Source organism: Neopelma chrysocephalum, unplaced genomic scaffold, assembly GCF_003984885.1.
Source record: "Neopelma chrysocephalum unplaced genomic scaffold, ASM398488v2 Primary Assembly neopelma1_71, whole genome shotgun sequence".
NCBI classification, from domain to species: domain Eukaryota; kingdom Metazoa; phylum Chordata; class Aves; order Passeriformes; family Pipridae; genus Neopelma; species Neopelma chrysocephalum.
In genome coordinates this window covers 8,148,376-8,173,524 of record NW_020897731.1, presented here as the reverse complement: position 1 = coordinate 8,173,524, position 25,149 = coordinate 8,148,376, and the positions used below count along the sequence as shown (strand labels likewise).

Here is a 25,149-nt window from a genome sequence, read left to right as displayed (position 1 = left end):
TCACATTTCTAACTCTGATAATTCCTGTGAATGAATATTCTCATTCCTGTGAATGAACTATCTCAGTAGTTAAACTTAGGAATATGTAAGACCTTTTAATAGCCTGATCACAAAATATTATACAACTAAAACTGCAGAGAAATATAAGATGATGTTTTTAATTTTGCAAACAAAAATGTAACTAAGGAAGAGTACCATGGCAACTTATAAATAAAAATCTTTTAGAAGTACATGTAAAGCACTGAAGATTAGTTTTCTGTTCTTTACAGGATATCAGGTGGGGTCTGCCAGACATCTGGAGGTACTCACAGAACACTGTTTACAAGAATGAAATAATTGCTGAATGCTTCTTCTGAATAGGGAATGAAACACACTGCACAGGTCTTCAAGAATTTAAAAAACACTTCTCTTACCATGGTTTATCTACATGCCACTATGGCTGCACACATACATTGCTTAAGGAAGCATTAAATGCTGATTTTTAACACTATAGGAAGGTATACAATGAGCAACAAATACTAGCTGGATATTTATCTTTCCTACACAGGTAACAAGGCTGTTCCAGCATGGTATACTTCAGCAGCTGCTAGGTTAGGGGACTACATAAATTTAAAAAAAATATCTCCATTGACCCAGTACTCCCTATTTCCTCTCTTGAAAAGAAAACGGAAATTATGAGTCTTAGGTCCTTTATATTTTAATGAAGCCATCTTATTAAGGAAAGGAGTCTGTCCAGCTTTAATTTTAAGATCTTAAATAGGAAGAAAGAGATGTGACTGACAAGATCACTGTGAAATGAAATTCAGCATAATTCTAAACCCAGAATGCTTTTCAGAATTGCCTTATTGCAAGGCAAGATTAAAAAACACCTAGAAAATAAAGCTGTTTGATCATCCTTCCCTCCTGTTCATTCTCAGTGATAGCCAGAAGGGAAATTAAGGTTGTAAATCTGTACAATAGTTTCAACGTGGAACCAAATCGAGAGAAGACAGAGTTTTTTGGATATACACAAAACGTTTGTGTAGCACACCAAACTACAAGGAACATGAATTTCAAAAGATGTTACCACCTCTGAAAATCAGCTGAATGACTTAATGTGATTTTTAGTGGGACCATACAAAATAATTCTTGCATACTGTCAATTAAGAAAGTTACTCCTCCACTGTAAACAGCCTTTTTTTCCTCCGTCCATGAACAACAGAAGCAGAATTTTATAAATGCTGACATTTCCACATACTTTTCAAGTGCTATATCATCTAGCAGAATGACTTAATGAAAACATTTACTGATTCTAATAATACTTACTTGCTCTATTGCAAACATCTCTGACCTCATTGAAAAAAGGAAATTTGATCCTTTCCTATTTCCAACAATCTTTTACATATTAAAAGCAATTTACTTTGTCTCTCTCTCAAGTTTCTTTCACATAAATGCATTCAACTTTTTTAGTTTTTTTCTCAGAAGTCGTCTTTTTTAGATGATTCTCCTTGAATTTTTTTCTAAGTGATCCATCTTGAAAAGTGAAGCCCTTGACACAGTATTCCAGCTGATATTTTACTATTGCTATGTAGAGTAAAATAATTATTTTGTATAATTTACATACTACATTGCCATAAGTATATCCCAAAATGAAATTTGCAGTAGTTCCCAAAAGCACTCCTTCACCTTTAACATATCCGACAACAACACTATAGCCTTTTATCTTAAACTCCTTATTGGTTATTCCTCAATCTTTTATTTCCAGGGCTACACAGTCCTACATAATGTCATACGTAGATTTTTAATTTTTATTCTATTTAAATTTCATTTATTTTATTTAAATGAGTCCACACATAATGGAAACAAAATTATTAAAGATAACTGGAAAATTAACAGATGGGATGAGATCTCTCTTATGGATTTTAATATGATTAATTTTTTAGCTTAGTGCTCTTCACCACTAAAGACAATAACTATAGTTGTTACCTGTCAATCACTGGATCATGAAAGTGATCTTAAAATTACTTTCATCTGGTTTATTCAAAGTAAAGTACTGAAACACCATTCTCAAAACAAAAAAGTAAACAAAGAAGCATTTGACGACATCTACATATTCCGTTTGGTTTATTTGATGCTTTTTCCTGTTTTAGTAACACAATGGCTAAGATACTTGCACGTTTTCATACAATAGGTGATCCTCCTGGAAGGCTATATACTGCAGTGATATTCATTATTTTCAAAACTGTCATGTTTGGTTATCAGCTATTGTAAAATCATTATAAAAATTCAACAGATAAGACTGAAAATACATTTTTATTTAGCATTCTTTCCACTCTTGCTTGAGGGGTTTATCAACACTTCTAGAATCTTCCTATACATTTGAATGCTACCTGAAAAAGATTTTATTTCTGGAGTACAATTACAGACTTGTACTTTATATCAAATACTTCATTAGCAGATTAGACAGATCTTTCACTGGTTTTCTGGAAGACTGTGAGCAAGCGACAAAATATGAAGTTAGAACAGCAATTGGTTTATTTATAATTTTTTTCACTTTTACAATTAACTATCTGTCTTGAACTATATTATTATTTTTAGATTTTTTGAAAAAGCAACTAACTTGAAGAAATACTGGGGTTTTCTTGGTGCTATCACTACTGTTGTAATATACACAATACATACCTTTTTCCTCACTTTTGATCTTTATTTTCAAGCTGGGACTCAGCTCCAAACACCACTCTGTAGAAATTAATCTAGCTTTCCTCATCACTGTTATAGAAGCATCAATGTAATTTGACTCTAACAAGTATCTTTATCTCAAATGTGATGGCTAAAAGAAAAGAAAGACTAACTAGCTGCTGTTCTCATATACATGCCAGTAAATATTGTGAACTGAACATCACAGAGTGGTCCTAGAACTAGATTGGAAAGTTGCAAGAGGAACATCAAAGACAGTGCATCAAAGACCAGGAATAACAGGAGGAAAAAAGTAAAAGAGCTGTAACTTTTGTATCAGTGAGGCAAATACCAAAAGAGTGTATTTGGCTAGAGCAAATGGATTTTAGCAGAAGTAAAAAAATACAGAAATAATTTCTCTACCCTCTCTAGAATATTTGTAGTGCTATTGAAATTTTTATTACATCAAATGACTTGTGCAACCTATCAAGTAGAAGGCTAAAAAATTACTTTGTTACGTTTAACACCATCTTACTTGGATAAAGTGCTGCATCCAGAAAAGGTCTTTTTAATGGCAAAAAATATAAAGGTAGCAATGATGAAAACTGAAGAGAAGCAGATTCTATCTCGAAGTAAAAGTTCCCATTTTAAAAGATTTTAACAGAAGTGAAAGGAGATAATTAACTTCTGTAAAGTCTCAGGGAAATGGTGCATTTTTAAATCCACTAACACCTTCAAACAAGAATGAGTATTTTCTGAAAAAGTGCTGCAACCAAATATGAATTATACTTTAGTAAAAAAAATTTTGTTGACTGAAATTTGAGTGTTTAGGACACACAGAAGATGAGGCTTGATTATTTAATTGTTCCTTCTGAATTTAATAGGTAGGAATCATAATTATAGAAAGAAAACACTTGACAGTTTATCTTCCACACATAAATAAATGAATACAAAAAACAACAATTAAAATGCTAAATTAAGATTATTGTTTCATCAGAAAAGAGAGAATTAAACATGATTGCTCCTAAAAATCAAGACAATGCATGCTTGCCACGTCAACAACTCCATTTCTCATCTCTTCGTTCAGTAACTATCATTTATACAACCACTACTTTATGATCTCATCCTATATGTTAACCTGTTACCTAATCTATCAGCTTTTACTCTTAAATTAATTTTATCTTAGAATATAGGATAACGTAAAATGTATTTCTCCACTGAAGTCGATCTCCTTTCACCCAAGACTGTATCGATTTTCTCTTCTGATTGTAATTCTCAGATTTTTAGTAAGAACATGTCATGGTTTATCCCTAGCCAGACACCAAGCACCACACAGCCACTCACTCCCCCACCAGGAGGACTGGGGAGACAACCAGATGGGTGAAAATGAGAAAACTTGTGGGTTGAGATAAATGCAGTTTAATAGGGAAAGAAAAAGCCTTACACACAAACAAAGCAAAAAAGAAATTAATTCACTTCTTCCCACTGGCAGGTGGGTGTTCAGCCTTCTCCAGGAGAATAGGGCCCCATCACGCATAACATGCAACCCCATCACTGCAAACGTCACCCCTCCCCTTTTATATACTGAGCATGATGTCATATGGTCTGGAACATCCCTCTGGCCAGTCTGGGTCACCTGTCCTGGCTGTGCCTCCTCACAGCCTCACATGCAACCCCCAACTTCCTTGCCAGCGTGGAAGTACAAAAAGCAGTAAAGGCCTTGGCTCTGTGTAAGCCCTGACCAGCAATAACAAAAAACATCTCTATATTATTCACCCTGTGTTCAGCACAAATCCAAAACATAAACCCATACTATCCGCTGTGAAGAAAATTAACTCTACCCCAGCCAAAACCAGCACAGAAAGCAACCCTGAAGTTCAATTCCTTCTTCAGCTCAGAGACAGACAAAAAGTTCCATCTCTGTTTTAAAAATATTTGTTTTAAATTCCTTTTCCTGTCAAGATATTCAAAATACTTAACAATAGTCTCATTATTTCCTACCTTCACTGCTGTACTGTTGCTTTGATGCCACTTGTATACTGATTGTCTTTTAAGAGGTGTGTCATCCTGTTGCTCATCTCATCCCTGTGGGTTACAACTTGATCACAGTACTCCTGTCTCCACATCTCTGTCTCTGTTTTACTACATCAAATCAAAGTCCCCCTCTCGTCCCTCAACATTCTTCCTTGTTCTTTAAACTGACTCTCCTAGGAAAAACAGCTATTTCCTTCCCCCTTTGCTCTGCAATGACAGCCACTTTTCATCTACCGTTCTGCTGATCCTTCAAGCATCTCTGCATTCCCTTTCATACTATGCTTTGCACATGGGAAAACCTTGTAAAGTTGTCTTAATTTTATCTTTCACTCCTTCCTTGAAGATCGCTTCAGTTGTAATGCCTACAAATCATTCCCATATGGCACTTATTTAGCAACTAATAACTTGTGATTTCTGCCCATTCTGTTCATTATACTATTATCTCATCTTCTTAAACCAACACTGTTCTGTTTGTCTGCTTTATCTTTCTCTGGCCTCTTGCCTGACACATGTAATGTGTACTTTACATAAGAAGAATCAGCTCTGTCTTCTGAAACACCCAGGTAGTGCTTTTTAAGACTGACCCCTTTGGTTACTGGATGTCCTACTTTCTCTTGTAGTTAAAGTGAAAAGCAAAATAAACACTACTACCTCTCAAAAAAATTGAAGTGGGTAGCTTAGATCCTTGAAGAACTAGAAATATAGGATAGTTACCTTATTTATTTATCATGGGTTTTTAAGGCTACTTGGTACTGAAATGACGCATAAATAATTTTTATGAATATTTAGTCCTTAGAAGGGCACCACAGAGGTTATTTTGCTGTTCAAAAAAGTAAAACTGTGGTTTTATATTGGAAAATTTTAGTTAGTTTTTCCATAATAAACAATGCTTTATTATGGGTTCAACTTACAACTCTGCTGTGTACTGGGGGATGTGATCAGGAATTTTGTTGAGTTTCTGATTGGAGCAGTCCACTGTGGTTCCTTCACAGCGACATTTCTCAGGGCAAGCCAAATCTGCAAAGCAGTCTCCACTTAATTTGGATCTGTAATCCTCAGTGCCTGTAGAAGATTCAAGTCAAAACACAGATATTAAGTCAATAAAGTATATGATTTACTGCTTGTGAGAAGGTTGAAAAGATTTCTGCAATGCAGATAACGGTGGGCAACTTGGGAAATGCATGATAAACTTTGTGATACTGAACAGACACAAGGGCTTCAAGAGAGGGTTAAAAATAGGGACTTTAGATATGCTGGAAAAAGAAACTGAGACCAACTTCACGTAACGGGATAACAATAACTTGAGCTTTTCACAGCTGTACTTTCTGCTGATTATGTTGTCAGCCAATCTAGCCTTGTTTATAGCTAATCACACAAATGCCAGTGATTCTTTTAGAATTTATTTTCTTTCTCTGTATCAAGAATAAATAGATCCTGAATGCCACCTTTTCTCTTTCTCTGGTTACAAATTTGTATTGTTGACTGGACTTCATTAACCTCTGTGATTTTTTTTTTAATAGTCCTGATACTCCACATCAACTCAACACAAAAGATTGAAAGCCCTGTTTTCAGCTTTAATTTAAAAAATGTGTGATCCTGACTTAAGCCTCAGCAGCTTGCCATGCTGTAGAAAGCTGCGTGACGTTCCATGGTGCTTGACAGAACCATGTTTTACTCATACCTCACAACCACATGGTTAGATCAAGCACAACAGAAAATCTCGCTACATTATCAAAACTGCATCCATTAGGCCAAGGATAAGAGGAAGGGAAAAGAGGAAGGAGTAGGTATAAGTTACAGAAGCATTTGAAGTTTAATACTTGCTTACATGGCATGGCATTCTTATTACTGAATGTCCAGTGCCACAGTAACAGTATCACTGTCACAGATTAAATAAAAATACCAAAAAAAAAAAAGGACCACATTGAAAGTTTCCTCCACCATTTCCCAGAGTCACTCAAAGAAAACATCCTAAACATATCAGGAAAAAACATCCAGTAAGGAACTGAGAGTGGGTGACAAAGAAAACAAAGAGAAGTTGAAAGGACCTGTGGGTTCTTCTTGGACAAAGGTGAAAAGACTGAGACTAGCAGAAGGTGCATCAGGGCTGGGAGGTACACTGTGATTTAGCTCAGACACTGAACTTTACTTACAGCCAAAATGGTGAACTCCTGCAAAAGTAAAGATAGCCAAGAAGGAAAGAAAGACAGAGTAATCCCAATTAAGACAAAAACATGAACTAAGCTCTCATGTTCTCTATTCAATTTTAGTTTGACTAGAAGAAAATACTAAGGGGTATGGTCTTCAGCAGAGAGAAAAAATAATTAATTTCAGTAGCATTTAAAAATGAAGATAAGATTGAGGTTTATTACAGATTTTATATAGGATGATGATGATGATGCCTCCCATGAATTATTCTTCAGTATTTTGAATGCATTCTTTAAAAGCTGCTCCTTTAACATATATACATGCTATGCCACTTAAATCCTTACTAAACCAAACAAACATAGGAGAAACAGATTACTTAGGGGAGGAAAAAACCCCACCAACAGTCATCACATATTATGATTTCTAGCACTTGTAACTCTCGTAGCAATACACATGATAAAACTAACATAGAGTATTTCTATGAGCTAGCAGATAAATGATATTTTTTCAAACAAATGATTTAATACTTCTATAACCTTTATTCTTCCAAATGACTATAACAAAGTTCTACTAAGACTTCATAGTGTCTGCAAAGAGAGATCTCTCAATGAAATATTAAAAAAAAATTTAAAATATTTAAGTTTTTTAAGAAACGCTAAGATTATTTGATACTATTTATTTAAATATAGTGTTTCTAGCACTTTGAAATACCCAGTAAACAAGGCTACAAAATACGATTTTTTTCTTCCTGCACCCAGGGTGCATGACTGTTAGCAGTTTGAAGCTAACAACAAAAATATTTAGGGATAAGGCCTTCAACAACTAAAATACTTTTAGGCAGCATCTTCCTGATAACCTGACTGAAAGAGGAAGCACAAAAGCTGTATTTCAAGAAGCACTTTTGGATTAATTTAATTCTTTTTCTTCCTTTTTTTTTTCCTCCAGGAATAGCATATCTTAAAGGGTATGTAAACAAACCTAAATGGCACGTGTGGCCATAATATAAACAGGATGCGAAGACATTTGCTGGCAAGAAAACACTTCTAATGCACAGACAAAAGTTGTGCTGGCAAGGTTGAGTAGAAGTCACTCTGTGGCAGGAATACAGCTGTTCTACTCATTAAAGAATTGAGTGGTACTACAGGTTTGAGAAATTGAATCCCCCTGTTTTATGCTGCTTTAAAACACATTTTTGCGGCTGCCAGTGCTGACAAATTGCTGCCTTATTTTGCATTTCATTTTGTCTTTTCTTCATATTCAAACCAACATATTAGTATAAGGGCATGAAGAACTTCACATGTTTGCTGTAAATTCAAGTGATACATCACACAGCATTTGTTAAAACATACCAGCTAAAGAGGTAACAACTAAGATGACTGCAGAATAACCATATACCTGTAGTACTTGAAAGAACAAGTGCACCGGTGTCATAATCAATTATTGTAGATATCTTTCTAGATCTTAAACTATGGTAGAAAACCCTGATTGAAAATCACATCCTGTAATTCATCAATAGATGTGTTATTCCCTTGTTTATTTTGTCAATCATTTATAATCTTTTATGAATATAACATAAGTGATTTTTTTTTTCTATTAAGAAATCAGTGCACACACTGACAAGCAAGGTAAAATAAAGAAAGATACATATTTCAAAGAGCTAGGGCCAACATCAGTAAATCTTTGGCAAAAATATCATAGACTTATTGTAGCTTAAAGCAATGTGTAAATTACTGTTTCATCCCAACTCTAAAGTTGTATATTCTTTAATGGAAGCATTTCTGATTCACTCTATGCATGTGACCACAGAATGCATCTAATTAAGAATATCAGCTTTCTTTTCCAAGCATTCCACTATGATTTCCTAAACACGAGGAGGTGAGCAAGCAGTAGCTGCAGCCAGTGTAGAGCATGAAAGCAAGGCAAGAAAATGTTAATTTGTAAAATGTTTGGGTTTTTAAAGTTGTGCTAGCTCTTTGATGGCAGCATGGTTTCCTGTGTTTAAAAGCAGCTCAGGAGCTACATTTTAAAAACAGTAGCGGCAGAAAGGCAAGGTACAAGGTAAGTAAAGGTATCAATTAAAACATGAACTAGCAGGTGCAATCTTCTAAATAATTCAAGTATAGGTACAATTTTGGTAGGTTGTGTGCAAATCTGTGAGACAAAAAAGGTAAATGGAGCTGCATGCTAAGCTCTTATATTCAGAAAACAGAACTACTAGTATTCTACAAAGGAAAACTATGTGTAGCTACAGGTATTGACTAATGTTAATACACATGCATCAGTTTCCTAAAAGCTATAACAAACTTTGCTTTTAGGGGGAAAGGGAGAGAATATCTGCAGTTAGTCAATCTTCCTGCAGAACCAAACCTACCTGGAATGAAATACTGTTCTTTAGCTAAATAAAGAGAAAAAAAAAATAGAAGATGCACCTGAATGTCAGCAAGCAAAGAATGAGTTTTATTAGATTAAGTATGGACTGCAGTTAACTACAGATAATTAAGTGAAAAAAGGTGTATTCACAATGAGAACTGATAAATAACAAAGTGTGAATAGTCATAAATGTATCCGGAACATGGATAACAAACAGTTTTCATCTGGTATTTGCACTTGAGACTGAATAAATTGTAGAATGTGAAATGCACCTGGAACAGCTGGATACCACATGACAAAAGTTAGGATTTAAAGAAAAGTAAGTAGGAAATGGAATAAGATTAGAAAAAGAAAACAGTAAATTTCAGTATGAGGCAAGCTCCCTGTATAAAATGAATATGTCATGTTTCCGTATTTAGCTTAGGAATTTTTAGATCTTTCGCATATTCCAGAGGCTTGTGGAAATTTTACAAAATGATTTATGTTGGTGATACTTGTAGTAAATAACTTTAGCATTTCATTCTGAAGTTTTAAATATTGCATTTATTTTGTTAGATTTAATGCTACTCAGGAATAGTGCCAAATGTGTTAACTACAGTAATGTTCCGTGATCCAATAGTCTATGACTTCCATGATTTCCCTCCCTTCAGTCAAAGAACTAAAAAAGATTCTGCAATGTTTAATAATTCCATAGAGAGCCAGCTGGCTTCATTGGAACTTATATAACCACCTTTTTTTTTTTTGCCAATAAAGGAAAAATAGCAGCTGAACTAAGAAAATTACCTGAGCAGCGGAATTTCTTGCTTTTGATCTGGCCGATCCTTTTGTTTGCCAGACGGCGGGGGCTGGTGCAACGGGCACCGCTGGTCTCAATGGGGTTTGTATGAAGATAATCCGCCAGCCACTTCAGATGGCAGTCACAGATAAATGGGTTCTGAGCCAAATGCCTTTCATGAAGAAAAAACCAATAATTTCACTCATTATTTCCCTTTGGTCTTAGAAGTATCCAATGCTTTTACTGAATTTTATATGAAGTTATACTAAAGACAACCACAATCAAGAGCATACATACAAGGTCTGAATCGCACGTAGGGGTGAGAAGGTGCCTTTTGCAATGGTCTGAAGCTTGTTGTCATACAAAGAAAGCAGATTCAAGTTGTGCAGATCTTGAAATGCATCAACTCGCAGGCAATTGATCTTGTTGGCATTCAATAATCTGTTTAATGGAAGACAATTATAAAATTGAAAGAACTCACTCCATGTCGCAGCTTCAGCATTTTTCACAGATAAGTCTTTCTGCACCTTTGTAACCAGAACGGGAGATGTAGTAAGAAATAATAATTGACAGTGACATAAGGCACTTCAGTGAATTGAAATGTCTTATTTAACTGATATGTATTCCTATATATTTGCACCTTGGAGTTGAAATGTGTATATTTATTCAGCTAAAATCACATTTCTTGTATGTACTGGAAGAATGTGTGTGTGTGTGGTATTTGTGCAAAGAAACAAGCCTAAAAAATCAAGTATATGTAAGGAAAACTAGTTCCTTTTGCCAAACAAATAAACAAACAAAAAAGGAACTGAACACTGTGTTCATGAGCTGGAAGAGATGTGCAGTGGCACTTTTAATTATATATTACTAATCAGCATGCTGCCGCATTAACAGAGTTGTAGTAAAAACTGGTGGTATGGAATATATCCAAATCTGTCTTGGATCCTTTTTCCTCTCCATCTTCAAAGGGAACCTTTTCTTCCTTGTACCTCCCAGACTTTTAATGATAAAATAAACAAGCCAATCTAAACCAACTCCTTTTGAAGAGAAAAAAAAAAGTCATTCAACCCCATGCGTTTTTATAACCAAATATTTTTGACTTTTTTCTATTTCGAGCCAGAAATGGTGGATTTGAACCCCAATGCTCTGAAAAGAAGTTTCGCCACAATGTAGAAATTTACTTGGACTGAAATGTACTGTCTATACAATGTATATTATGCTATGGGCATTTTTTTAATAGAGAATAGACAGCACTTTGGAAAGGTCTCTTCCCCCCTCTTTTTTTTAACCAAATCAGAAGTATATAACTAAAACATCTTTAAAGGAAAACAGGAAAGCATACCCCCCCCGTCCACTACAATGCTACTTTGTGACTAAAATAAATCAAAATGCAAACCTCTAGGTGGTGCTAGAACTTGCATATTTTTAATATCTATTTTCTGTTTTGCCATCTTCAATTTGTTGTTAATAACAGACATTTTGCCAAACACTGCACTGTGAAGTCTGGGCATTAAATAATTCTAAACAAGTGGGAAGAAGTTTTAAATTCTTTAAGTATACTCTTTAACTCAACAAGTTAGTTTGTCTGGGACAAGTTCTTCCAAAAACACTACTGTTGTTTTACAATCTATTGCACAAATTTCTTTTACACAGTACAACTACCACACAGCCTCTTCTGCTAATTATTGACAATATTTGACAAACACATCACCATGACATTCTTTATTCCATTATTAAATGTAAAGAGCAATTGTTTATAAGATTACACATGGAAATTTCCAAAGTGCTAAAGGAAACAGCAGCTGGAGTTCAAAGTCAAAGACATGTACAGAGTGAGAAAACATTAAGTCATCAATGAAACTGTGGTGTAATGCTGTTCTTCATGGGTACAACTAGAAATACAATTACATAGCATTTCTACTACCTATTTTCTCTTTATAAAACACACAAATATTCCTTCTGTGGTTCCCACACATCTTTATACATGCTATTTGTTCTTTACAAGGCAAGACAGTATCGTATCTTAAGCGTTTTATCCTTAGAAGTTCCACACGAGAATAATTTAATTTTAACCATTTTAGGCTGAGACATTAACTGATATGATCACATTTGTGGGAAAATGGCAAGCTGGCCTACAACAGTCTTGACTCCTTTGGCTTTAACATAATTTGGTTTACTATACTTTGATCTTACATATAGGATTTCCTGCCAGTTCTTCTTCAGGTATAAATCTCTTATCACGTTTACCTTTTGAATGATCCCAAAATAGAGTAAATATTAAAAAAAAAATACTCACAGCAACTGCAGAGAAAATAGTCCTTCAAACAGGCCCTTTGGAAGTTCTGTAATTTTATTGCCATAGAGGACTCTGTACCAGGAAATAAAGCAAACAAAGCCACCATTATGAAAGGCATATGCTATGGGATTTTGACTTTAAGAATAAAGTAATTTCCATTTTCCTGAAAGGATGTTAATGGCAACCACTTGATACTTGCAATATCCTTGTGGTCCTGTGAGGCAGCAAGATCACACATTTTCCCAAAAGGTGTAGAACCCAAAGGGCTCTCTGCAGAATCAGCACCTCGCTGCTTACAGCATTCCCAAGGGACCTTGGTAAGTGGATTTGCTGTTTGCAAGAACAACTAACTGAGGAATTAAAGACATGTTTGGTTTTGTTCGGCTCTATGCCATATTATAAATGACATACTTATAAAAACTCTATATATTACTAGTGTCAAGCTGTGACAATATTCAACTATCACTAATGTTCTGAAATGATTTTTACAACTTTCAGAGTTGATTGAATTAATAGGAAAATTTTGCAGGGAGCCAAAAAGCCAAAATAATTTCACTATAGGAATAAGGGGAAATTTCCTTCTGTTTACAGGTCAAAGAGATACCTACAGTGAATTGAGTGAACGTAAGCCCTGGAAAGCATCTGGAGCTGCTTCAGAGATCTGATTATTGCTCAGGTCACTGAAAAAATGAAATTTGATTCAATTAATTCAAGCTATTTTCAAGATAGCAAACATTAAGATAATATGTAATTAGAATTAAGAATGGATGGGAGAGAGAAATTAAAATATTTACATGAGACACTGCAAAAGAATTTTAATATAAAACCACTAAAATTGCCAGTACACTGAAACAAAATGCATGGCTGAAAACAGACCTTTCAAATGCTTGAAAAAATGCTTTTCCTAGTTGTTTAAGTACATTTTATAAAGAATTCTCTGCTTGCTACGGCCACAGGACTATACAGCCTCAAAAATAATCTGTAATTTTCCTCATTATTTATTTTTTTAATAGAATTTTCACTGCAGTAGTATATTGCTTCTATGCAGAACCATATTAAACAATTTCAATGTTTGGTAAAACCCCAATTATTATTAATATGACAAATATATTCTTAATAATCAGGCTACCATATCAGTTAACCTTCTAGCAGTCAAACTTTCTTAAGTGCTCACACATTGACTGCATTTCCCCTGTACCAACTTCACTTGTTTTTTATCTTTTTATATAGCTATATATATGTATATGCATGTATACATATATGTGAAAATAAAAACTTAAATTTAAATCATTTGGTACGTACATTCTTCGAAGCTTTTTATAGGGGGAGAAAGCTCCAGGAGGTATGACCTTGATTGAATTTTGTTCTAACCGTCTGCAAAAGAATAGCAGTAGTGTAAAAATACAAAATCCAAGCCAAACAGGAATCTAAAGTCACAAGAAACTAGAAGGGATAGACTTCATTAAAGAAGGCTACTTTTGCTTTCTTTTTCAGTATAATATTTCAGTATAATAACAGTATAATATTTCATTCATAACAAAAAAAAAAGAGTCAAACCTTTTAATCTATAGAAAGTAATGTAAATTAGCACCCAATCTTGATTTTGTATCTAAAGAAAACTTATTTTCATAGCACACAAGATTTTTCTAAAAATTAAGATAGAACTGTAATTAAAAATGTCAAAATTGACTTGGTGGCAAGTGACTCCCAATGTATTATGCACACATAGCAATTTTCATAGTCAGTTTTATTTATAAATGCTTAAAGACCTCAACGAGATAACTGAAATATGCAAACCATTGGAAAGGGGAGACAAATGTTCCTACAGAATAAACAGCATACATTTCTGCCTGCAGTAAGGCAAATGCCATATTTTTAAATATGTACATATAATTTCTTTAGATATAGTATATAAAACATTTTCTTTAAAATGTACTACTAAGATTGCACAGCCACACTTCTAACTTCTTTAAACAAGTATTTTAATTTAAAGTTGGTGTTAGTGTTAATGGTCACGCTTGCTTTGAATGTACAGCTACTATGACTGAAACTTCTCATACTGCAAGTGTGAGTTTGCTGATGGAAACAGTTTTCCAAGAAGTTTTTCAACATGCAGAGCTTTGCATATTGGAAATCTACGCTGATACAGACCTATGGACCACATGCCAATAAGTCAAAAGAGATTCAGGAATAAGCACATTTCAAATAGAAGCTACTTCTTTACACACCATAGTGTATCATGATTTTGTCAGTGCAGAAATTTCTGTTATGTAGACATAAGGTAAAAAACTATTATACTAAAAAGTACAACAGTAAAAGGCCGGATTATTCAAACTACATATCATGCTTATCTAATAAGCTTTCTATTTTCCCCTTTCATGCACTCATACTATGATCTATGTACATACAATGCCAAAAATCTATTTAAAAAAATGAACCAAAAATCTCTAAATTTACTGCACTATTTTAAATTACAAAGAACATTGACTCAGAATCTAAGGTGAAAGAGCCTTTTTAAATCTAGATGAAGGAAAATTGGCCTATTTTTTTCTTTTTACCTTTGTCCTATTAACTGTCTTCTATCTCACTTTTGTACTGATAGAAACATACTAGTCTGTATGTGCAGTGTAACTAATAAGTTCATATACTTCAAGTAAATTTTCCAAGAAAATATTCTAACAAAAATTGTTTCTTTTTGTAAAGTTTCTCAAGAGATCATGATATAAAACTGAAGGTTTTTTTGCTGCTTTCATGAAGTCTTGTTCAGATAGAGATACTTATATATTTAATACTAAAAATCTCTTTAGTCTAATCATGCTTTACTTTAGCAGAATTTGCTGTTAAACAGATTATAAAGAAGCCAAGAAAAAACCCCCAAAGCTCCAGAAAAATCGTTCTTACACACAGAAAATCTCACTTCATCAGAGCTGTTTTACACAGGGTTCTTTTTTTTAAAAGCTACTTAACTAGGAAAACGTTGCCACCTTGCTATATATTTCAGGTATAATTTAAACACTGAAGTGAATCCCATGATACTCTTTCATACTCTTCCTTTGTCTCAGCTGAGCCTTTTGGACCCATGAAACACATTTTGCACCAGACCAGGAGTGCTGACCAGGCTACAAAGCAGGAAAGTTGCTGGTCTCTGGTAAACCTGGGTAGATGCAGAAGGCAAACATCAGAATAAGTAAAAACTTGCTGAAGTTAACAAGCTAGGTCAAACCCAAGTATTTTCTGTTCTTACACTACAATTTTAGCTTAGCTTTCCCAGGAAATAAAGATTATGCATGCCTATCATCTAGATAAGTTTTCTATTCAGGTGGCTAAATCAAAGAGAGGTAAAACCTCCAGATAATAAAACTTTCTCATTTTAGCAATTGGAAGGAGTTGAGAAACCAAATCAACCCAGCCCTGAAGAGCATGACTGCCTACCATCCATTCCTGTTACACACTCTATTTGGCAGCAATCAACTGCCTAACCACCAGGGATAGCCTGACCAGACATTTATCAGATGTGGAGCTTTGAAAACCAGCCAAAGACTTGCACAGGAAAACTCACAGGGTGTAACCAGAGGACTGGAAAGGGGATGGTGGGTGGTGAAAAGGACAGGGAAGGATTAAGCCATATTACAGAGAAGGACTTGGGTTGCTGGAGACTGGGGGAATATGCCTCTGGGTATATGGGAAAGAGAGATATTGCAGTAGCAATGCTCCCACGTGAGGCTATCACAAGTGTCATTTATAAATTCTGCTTATCAGTCCATGATGTAGATATTTGTAATCTGGTGCTGGAGGGGCTCCAGTCTACATTCACATATCTTTAAATCTATAATTATCTTAACTACATACAATAAGACATGTAATGCAAGGTCTAGCACTAAATTAAGACACAAAGTATTTTCCAGTTTACTCTGCTAATTAAAAATATATATTAATTCTATAAACTGAAGTACCTAAGTACATTACAGGATACATGTAGGCAGCTTTTATGAGAAGATGGAATAGCAGATTTAATTTACTGCCGTCCAATTTTTCTACAAATTACGTGAGTCCAAAATGTGAAGAAGTCCTGCTACAGTGTACTTCTGCAAGCTAATTTTCTAGCAGTTCTAGTAGAGCAAGCTACCAATTCATTGGTGGATATGAAAATGAACTTCATGTCAACTTTACCTAACATTTCCTTTCAGTAAGAAATTTATAGTCTAATAGATAGACTGGGATAAATTGCACTGCAGTTCTGGGATAAATTTACAAGCTCTTCTGGATAAAGGATTTGTTATAATAGGATCATCTAAATATGTCTTTTTTTAACTCACACCAAAGCGAGTTACATGCTGAAACACATCACATTTTAGAAAATGAGATTAGCATAAGAAAGGAAAAATAAGATTATATAAATACAGAAGAAAAATCTTTTATCCACTTTGTCTGTAAAGAAAGTAAATCAAATTCACATTTTCAAGCTTTATTATCCTCTAATCTTCTGCTTTATCTTCATAGAATCAGCTAAATTTCACAGAGTGCAAATTTGCATCCACTATTCCAGAGAAAATCTAATTAGATATATTCCAGCGTCATAAAGTACAGATAGACTAATATCTAAAGGAAATTTGCATTCCGCTGATAAAACTCATAGTAATTAAAAACTCCTTTATATTAATGCTTCATATTAAATGACACATTTTTAATTCTGGAATAGGATGGTTTGCTGTTATCTATTGCCAAAAAAGTCAGTTATTAAGTGCTTGCAAATGACAGGGCAAAAAGTACCATTATATCACCAAAGAACAAAAAGCTCGTGTCAGTATTTTTCCATGAAACTTGTATTACATCTTGTGCACAACATCTCCTTTCAAAGTCATCCCAGAAGTCATTCTTTCTTATAAATGCACATCTATGTATCATAAACAGTGCCTTGGTGGTTTCTTTTTCAAAAGTCACAGTCAATTTCAGTAGCATATTTAATAAGATAAGATAATGGAGGAAGACAGTTAAGTACATACTTCATCAAAGCTTGCAATGCCTCATGTACAAAAAGTTCTCTGCCCATCACCACACAAACGCTAATTAATGCTCTTAGTATTAAGTCTCCCGCTCCTTTTAGTGTTTCACTTCAAAGAAGTCTCGCATCGATACATAAGTGTTTTACTGTCTTTTAATGCTGCCAAACTTGTTGAAACCTTTTTTGAAGGCTATACCCTAATCTCTCCTATCTAGGAAATGTACTGTGAACATTTCTCATTCGAAATCTTTCCTCTCTGCTTATCACTGCAGACACTGTAATGTACAACCATTTACTATTCTAAGAAACAAAGGTGCTTCTGCAGTTGTGACTTCCAACCTAATCAAATCAAATCAAAGTAGGTCCCCAGCCAGCAGACAGATTCTTCCCACACGGTCCCCTGAGAGCCCTGTGACATGTAAATCACTTGACACTTTCCAGGAGGATGCTGTTCTCTACTATAAGCCTGCAACACACCATTACTGATTACTACTTCCGCACTTACAGAGACAGACAACATGCTTATTTATACTGACACTTTTAGACTAGCTTATTTTCCCACTATAAAAGTCATTTCTGTGAAAGACTGCTTCACCAGGAAAGAGGGTAGACTGGGAATTAAGAACACCCTGTTCTCTACAGAATTGTTTTTACTTTAAATCATGCAGATGGGGTACAAGTAGAGAATTCTCAGTAGAGAATGGTAAAAAAAACTTCACAGAGATGTTCTGCACCTAAATGCATGTAAACGGATCAGAGACATTAACAAATATTTTGTAATAATAAAATAAACCAAAACATATTGCTTAAAAAAACATGAATTTGAATATGAAGGAGTAAATAAGCTGTATACTTTATAATTAAGCAATTAGAACATAGTATCTTGATTAAGTAAATGTGGGCAATACAATAGTGGCTTTAGCAGTTAATTAATCTATCTTTTTAATTCCAGTATCTTTTAATTTACAAAAAGTCTTGCGAGAAGATCGCCAAGAAATCCCAAAAGAATTTTACTACAGAGAGAAAGTGTAAGCTGTGCAATGAGTCTGATGTATTGCACAGATGCTGATTATACATGGTAATAAAATTGACAGCTCTTCTTTGCATTTTCCCCATCTGCTTTTAAAATAAATGGCAAAAACAGCTGTCAAAAAACCAGAAAATAGATTTCAGTGATGGGATTGAGTGCAGCTCCTGAATCTGAAGAACTGCAATACACAGCCAACACATCTCTCATCATAAGCAACATCTGCCAGGCTTTGGGAGTTTTTTTGTTTGTTTTTAAAATAAGGAAACATTAATGGTTTCCCTTTGCTACAGGAATCCTCAAGTCTATTAGACAAAGTGCCTTTTTTCTCTCTCAACAACTGCACCTCCAGAGTGCTTAAATCCACTAAATGTTGCTCCTAACTTTAGCAGCAAAAGAATTCTGTTGAAATCTGTGATATCATCCATGGTTAACAAAACAAAAGATGTATTTTGAATGAATACATTACTTGCACTTCTTACTTTCAGGCTCTGATTGATAAATCTGGTTGACAGTTTCCTAAATATGTGCATATAAAGAATCACTGTCAATGTTGCCCTAAAGCCTGCCAAACTGTTAAAACCTAATTGTTCTATCAAATAATTCCTCATGGGATTGACTTTAAATGACAGATGACTCCTTAGTCTGCATTACATCATGAAAGTAACAAGAATTGCCATTCTAAAGCTATTAAACAATTCATTGCATTTACTCAGAAGTAAGTCTCAAACCTGCATTTGTTTAATTTTTCATTACAGAAAGGGCCATCTTGTGCTCTGAACCCTAGAGCACCATTAATGATGATAGGCTTTACATTCCTTCATTGTTACAGATTCAGGTTGTAGGCAAAATATACCACTTGTTAAAGAATTATTTGCTCAGTACTTTGGCTTCTGTCAGAGTGTGGCTCCAGTGCAATTAGCCTGAGTCACCTAGAGTCAAGTTAAAGTCTCTCTAATTAGAGTATTTTTTATGAGAGTTTTTATAGTACAAAACCTAGTCAAGTTGTTCAGAGTAAGTGTAATAAATTCACAAAAAAGATATAATCCTGCTACACTCTTGGCTTATCACAAATAGGGACTTGTCCACCTGTTCTAAATGAGCAGAAACATTAGCTTGAGAATCCCCCCATTGTGTGAGACCAACACTGTGGCATGAGTGCTCACTACCTGTTAAACAATACACGGACTTACACCACGAATATGCCATAAAAATCAAAACATTTTAACTTAGAATACGTGGTTGGTTACTTCACCATGTATTTAGAAACGTATTGATGAAGAAAGCACTCGATAGATGACAAAACACAAAATAGTGAAAAATCAGCATCCATAGTTTCTTTTTGAACGACTTCACTAACATAATTGCTGAGGAAAAGTAATCAGCACTGAAGAGCCATATGTGAAAATAAAATCTAAGAGTAACAACACCTTTGGAGTGTGGCACAGCTGTCAGAGATCTATAAGGGTTTTTCTGGAAGAGTGAGATGGGCCTTCTCCAGCTTCCCTTCATCCTGTATAAAATATTCATTTATTCCATGCTTGAGTTATTTTCTTTCCCTTGGCAGCATCAGAGAGGTCCCTCAAGGTGCCTCTTCTACTTCAACACCCACCAGAAAGTTGCACAAAACCCCCAGAGCTGGAATGGTGTTCATTCTGGCCAGTACCTACTCACAGTGTCTGGAAACCAGCACTAGTTTCATCTGTTTCTTGTCCAGTTTTTGTGTTCTGTGCTTCTATGTCCTCTCGACTCTTGAAATTATCCTGTCTTCTGAATTTAATTAGTTTTCAAGATAGGACACGGGTATGAAAAAAGCCAAAGATGTGAACAATGGCAGCATGGAACACATGCTAATAAAGAACAGATTAGATGTTATACATACAAAAACATATTGACAACTCAAATAAAAGAAGTGGTTTGGTGTAGTTTTTGGTTTTTTTCTTTCTTTTTTTTTTTTTTTAAAGCATAAAACCACATGATTTACCAGTAATTTTCAGATTAGGAAGATATTCAAGTAAGAGCGTGACAAATCATTTCTCTTGTGTGTGTTAAGAAGGCAGGATTAGCTATCAAATTAGCAAAACCATCTACTTTTGACGCAGTCAAATGGAATATGTTTTAAGTTTTGCCTGAGAAATACTAAGGTAGGAATGCCAAAGATAATTTAAATGTAATTCAGTGAAATCTGCATTGGCAAATTAAATATGTTATGGTGAAGAAGTTAATACCTTAACAATTGACCTAATCTTGTTTCACATTTATTCAATATATTGCCTCAGGGATAATGCATTTTTCCTTATTCATGTCATTATTGTGTGTTTATATGTACATACTACAGGAAAGATATGAAGATTTAGCAAATTCCTACATTTTTTATAAATTGCACAAACCACTTTGTTATATATTGCAATGGACGTAATGCACCTTTTGCTAAGGAATAATGACCTTCCCAAGATCAAAGAAAAGTACAGCAAGACAACTATATTCAGATAATTGATGCCACAGATGAACAGTCTAAACTGAGTGTCACGTATGACAGGGAGTGCCAAATCACAAAACCTTTCAAGTAAAATTATGATACAATAAAAGGTATGTTTTCAAGCAAAGATTTTCAAAATTAATGGCCATATTTGCAGTATTTAACCAACTAAACAGGGCCAGGGACATTTCTTAAATTAGGTGTTGCAGAATGTGGAAAATCTCAGACAACAGTATATTGATGCTAAAATTTTAGTTTCATGTCAGCTATTTTTCACCAGATATTTTGTTTCATTAGGAATCTTTTTGGTCCTCCTCCATATTCTATGAATTCTATGAATTCTTTTGAACAAACTTCTAGGGAAAATATAAGCATGTAAGCAAAATATTATAATTAATAATAATGCATCTAAAAATCATGTACTATTCGGGACATAAACTTTTAGTCAAAACGTAAGAAAAAGCTCTAGATTTCACTAAAAAATCAGTATGCCTCCATAGTCCACTGGTAAAAATTCTGAATATAAAGTCCAATGTGTTAGTCAGGATTGATCTTAAGAGTAATAGTCTTACAAACTTTTGGGAAGGAAAGAAGATAAGAGAAGGTTTGAGGAAAAATACACATAAAGTATAGTTGAAGAGAAGCATATATAAGAAAAGTTAATTTTAAAAACGGGGCAACTATATGAAGTTGCTCAAAAGTCTGGAGTGTTCGTTTAAGAGCTGAGTAAAAAGTAGTCAGACCATATGCATTTGTCAAGGTGCATTTAGTTTCTTAAGTACTAATTAATGCACTTTATTTTAATCCAGCAATTATTGAAAATTCAAAACCGGACAGTTTTCTGGCTTCCTACTGACCAAAGTATATATCATTATACATAAGCAACTGAATGCTATAATAATTATTTTTTTAATCCATAAGTAGATATTAACTTTTCCCTTGACATCTGCATATGCTCTATATTTATTATAACAAGAATTAGGAAAAGATTTTGATAAATCAGAAAAATTTCAAAAAGTGCTATAAGAATAATTAAATGATTGTGAAAAATTTTATAGTGAGACCGAAGAGTTTTATCTATTTTGGGTAGCATTGTAAGATTAACATATATTTTCTCAAAAACAGCAGACACACTTATAGGGAATTCTTGCAAACTACTAAAAATCTTAGCAATAAACTGTAAATGACTACATATACATATGTATATATAGAAACCAACTTGGAAAAACTTTTCCAAAACTTTACTAGATGTGCAAGACTTCTGGCTAACGGCTTAACTGCTTAAGAGGTAAATGACATATATGAACTGACATTCTGAGTTAGTCCTAAGAAGACTGATGTTTTGATTTAAACTAAAAAGCAGAAACAAATGCAGACACTGGAAAACAATCATCAGTTTAATGTCTTGTAACTTACTGCATCCTCCCCACAGCATTCCTCATTTCTTTCAAGCTGTGAAGATGCAGGGTTTGCTCTCATTTCTGTCAGACTACTGGAGACAGCCAAATCATTCTTTGAGCTCTAAAAATAGAGAAATCTGCCTTATCTCTGATGTTTCAGAGTTTTTCTCCTATGTGAGTTTTCAATCTGGCTACAATAAATACACCTAAACCCTTTTCAAGTGACTTTTCTCTGTAAAAGGTCATCCTTAGAAGCATCTTTGCATCTCAATGTAAGCGTCTCTCTGTTCAATAGCTATTTACTTAAGGCTGTACTTTGGACTCTTAGGTAAGGATGAATTTTAAAAGACAACAGAAATGGTGAAACTGTACATATGCCAAGCTTCACTTTGAAAAGATGCAGACACAGAGCTCCCAGTTCTCAAATAAAATTCCTCATGTACGCAAAGCACTTCCCCAGTGTCTGCACTGTGATCAGGTCCCTTTATCTTGGTTAAGTCCATCTGTCAGAATCAGTTCTGTCAGATCTCATTTCCTCTCCCCTCTTTTTCTCTTCTTTTTCTCCTTTCTCTTCTTTCACCTTCTTTCCCTCCTGCCCCACTTCTCCTTTAATATAATCTGAGTGTTACTGTGAGAAGCAATCTCAGGAGCTTTTAATCCTGCTTAATATCACACGACTCACAAAGATGTAGTCGAGTGCTTGGCATAACACACAATCATTAATCAAGAGACTTATGAAAACAAAGTATAAGGAAGAATGAGATGGAGGAAGATGAAAACATGAAGAAAAGTAGTTAGAAAACAGGAGGGTAAGACAAGACAAGACTGAGGGAACAAATTAGGAAACTCGTGGGAAATGTAAAAAATGTTATCATGAAACAACCATACAGCTTCTAGTTTTGGCATTCAAACATTATAAAGCTTCATTCACAAGAAACAAAAATTTTATCCTGAAGGTCACAGTAATAAGAAGTCAGAGGCTTATAACTACACTGGATTGTGAAGGTGAGCTTTTAAAATCCCCGACTACTATATGGTTTCTCTCATTTCACACATTAGGTGGTTAAGAATCTTTTCTGCCCCTTACAAAGACTAGAATTACTTGTACAACTGTTTCTTAGTTAACAGCAGCAACCCTTAAGTCACCTTTCCTTGCAGGAAACTTTCTTCTTCCCCAACACGCCATTGTGTATTATTTTTTCTTCACTTTTGTTAAGATTAAAAACATTTAAAGGAAGGACTTAATTAAATGTGCACATTTTGCTAAGGAATAATGACCTTAAGTGATTCTATGATTCTATAATATTACAGTAAGGAATGAGGTATTAGAACCACTTTGACAGGCAGTTCAAGCCATGGAAGAGAAGAGAAAATCAGAAGAATGTAAGTGTAGCATTTTCACAAGGTAGTCCAGCTCATTAATGGCTTTTTGGCCTCTTTTGAAATAAGAGCCTGTCACTTACACCATTCTGAGAGAAGGTACCAGTACAATTAATAGAATTGCTGCTGGGCTGCTGTTTGTAAGGTTTCTCATAGGATGTTTGAACACATGCCAAAAAAGTCTCTATTCTAAGGGAACCAGAATTATTTCTGTTGATCATGCAAAGAATTTTCAGAAGGTGAATTCAAAATGAAACCAAGTGAAAAGAGATTAAAAGTGATGAAAAATTGAAATGTGGAAGGAATGCCTGCATAGAGACTGATAAATGCTATCACCATTAGAAAGGCTGTGCTTCCTAAAACCAACTACAGTAATAGTTTTGAACCTTAAGAATGACCTTTAATGTCTTTAATATATGAACTGCATGACAAAGGAGGACAGTACTAGGTGCATTAGGCCACTTAAGTTGGTTAAGCTCAAAAGACTGAACATGCCAATGAAAGGGTAACCCCTAAAATTACCATAAAAGGGGTGAGGTTTAAACAACAACTCTAAACCAACCAAATTATGATGTTTGAGATGAATGAATGAATAATGTATCATGCTTTGCTTAAGTCAATGAAAAAAGGCTAAAGTAAGGCATACTAAATAACAAAAGTTTGAAGATTATTCATATGTAACATTTATGGGCATTGTATTTTGCCTCAGAACGTTACAATAGAGACATTAAAGTAACAGGCCTATGGGAAATGCATTTAAGTTCCCAGAATGTTTCCTGCAGGTCACTTATGGTATGAAGCCTTTTCATTTGACTCAGAGGCAAAGGTGCACCTGTGCACCTTTTTAATTCTGTGCTTCCTGCAGAATTCCTAGGTGCACTAAAACTGGAAAAGTTTTGGTGCACAACCAAATATTTTCTTTCTCAAAATACATATGGAATATGAAGTATTTCTTTCTCAAATAATATCACATTGATCAGACAAACCCTGAAAAGAAAACTTTAGGTATTCTTATTTAGCTGTGTGTGAGTTTATTTAGATAACATAGTGGGGATTAATTTTGCAGAAAGGGTGTAACTGGTACAGATACAATTGTATCATAGAATAAGGATTAAGAACTACATTTACTGAGATGCTGAATACTTAATTTTGCTCCAAGCTTTATCACACAGAAGGGAAAAATAGAGGACACCACAGGCTTTATTCTCCTTCCATTTTCACTGGCAGCTACTTGGAGATAGGCAGTCCTGTTTCTGAAGGCATCTTCCCAAGAGGCACTTGGCAGACAATGCATGGCCTGCTAACTGACTTCACGCAATGGGAATTGCTGGTTTTAGCCAAGTAATTCTGCACCAATTGAGAAGTCAGATAGAGAGTGTGACAAAACCCTCTCTCTCAGCAACACCCTGACAGTCACCAGTAAATTAAACTACACTGGAATGAAACAGCATTTTGGCAACTGGCATCACAGAATGCCTGCTCATTCCTAAACCACTTCAGCTTCCAGTTCTAACTATTTTCTCAGCGGTTTAGGTTGTCCCACCAAACTCAGAGACAGGCTGCAGTGCAGTGCAAGTACATAC

At 34.6% G+C, this 25,149-nt stretch overlaps 1 protein-coding gene across 11 annotated transcripts in view; it reads right to left on the bottom strand.

Annotated features, from left to right (window-relative positions):
- SLIT2 (slit guidance ligand 2) overlaps positions 1-25,149 on the bottom strand; it is a 268,106-nt gene that overhangs the window by 63,866 nt on the left and 179,091 nt on the right. For 7 of the 11 annotated variants that reach the window (XM_027686448.1, XM_027686452.1, XM_027686443.1 and 4 more), the window contains 7 exons: positions 13,581-13,652; positions 12,887-12,958; positions 12,279-12,350; positions 10,280-10,423; positions 9,991-10,154; positions 9,209-9,232; positions 5,601-5,751 (listed from right to left, as the gene is read on the bottom strand). In XM_027686448.1, the coding sequence (XP_027542249.1) occupies positions 5,601-5,751; positions 9,209-9,232; positions 9,991-10,154; positions 10,280-10,423; positions 12,279-12,350; positions 12,887-12,958; positions 13,581-13,652 (699 nt within the window). The remainder of the gene's footprint in view (positions 1-5,600; positions 5,752-9,208; positions 9,233-9,990; positions 10,155-10,279; positions 10,424-12,278; positions 12,351-12,886; positions 12,959-13,580; positions 13,653-25,149) is intronic. The other 4 variants (XM_027686445.1, XM_027686449.1, XM_027686447.1 and 1 more) reach the window with 1 other exon arrangement.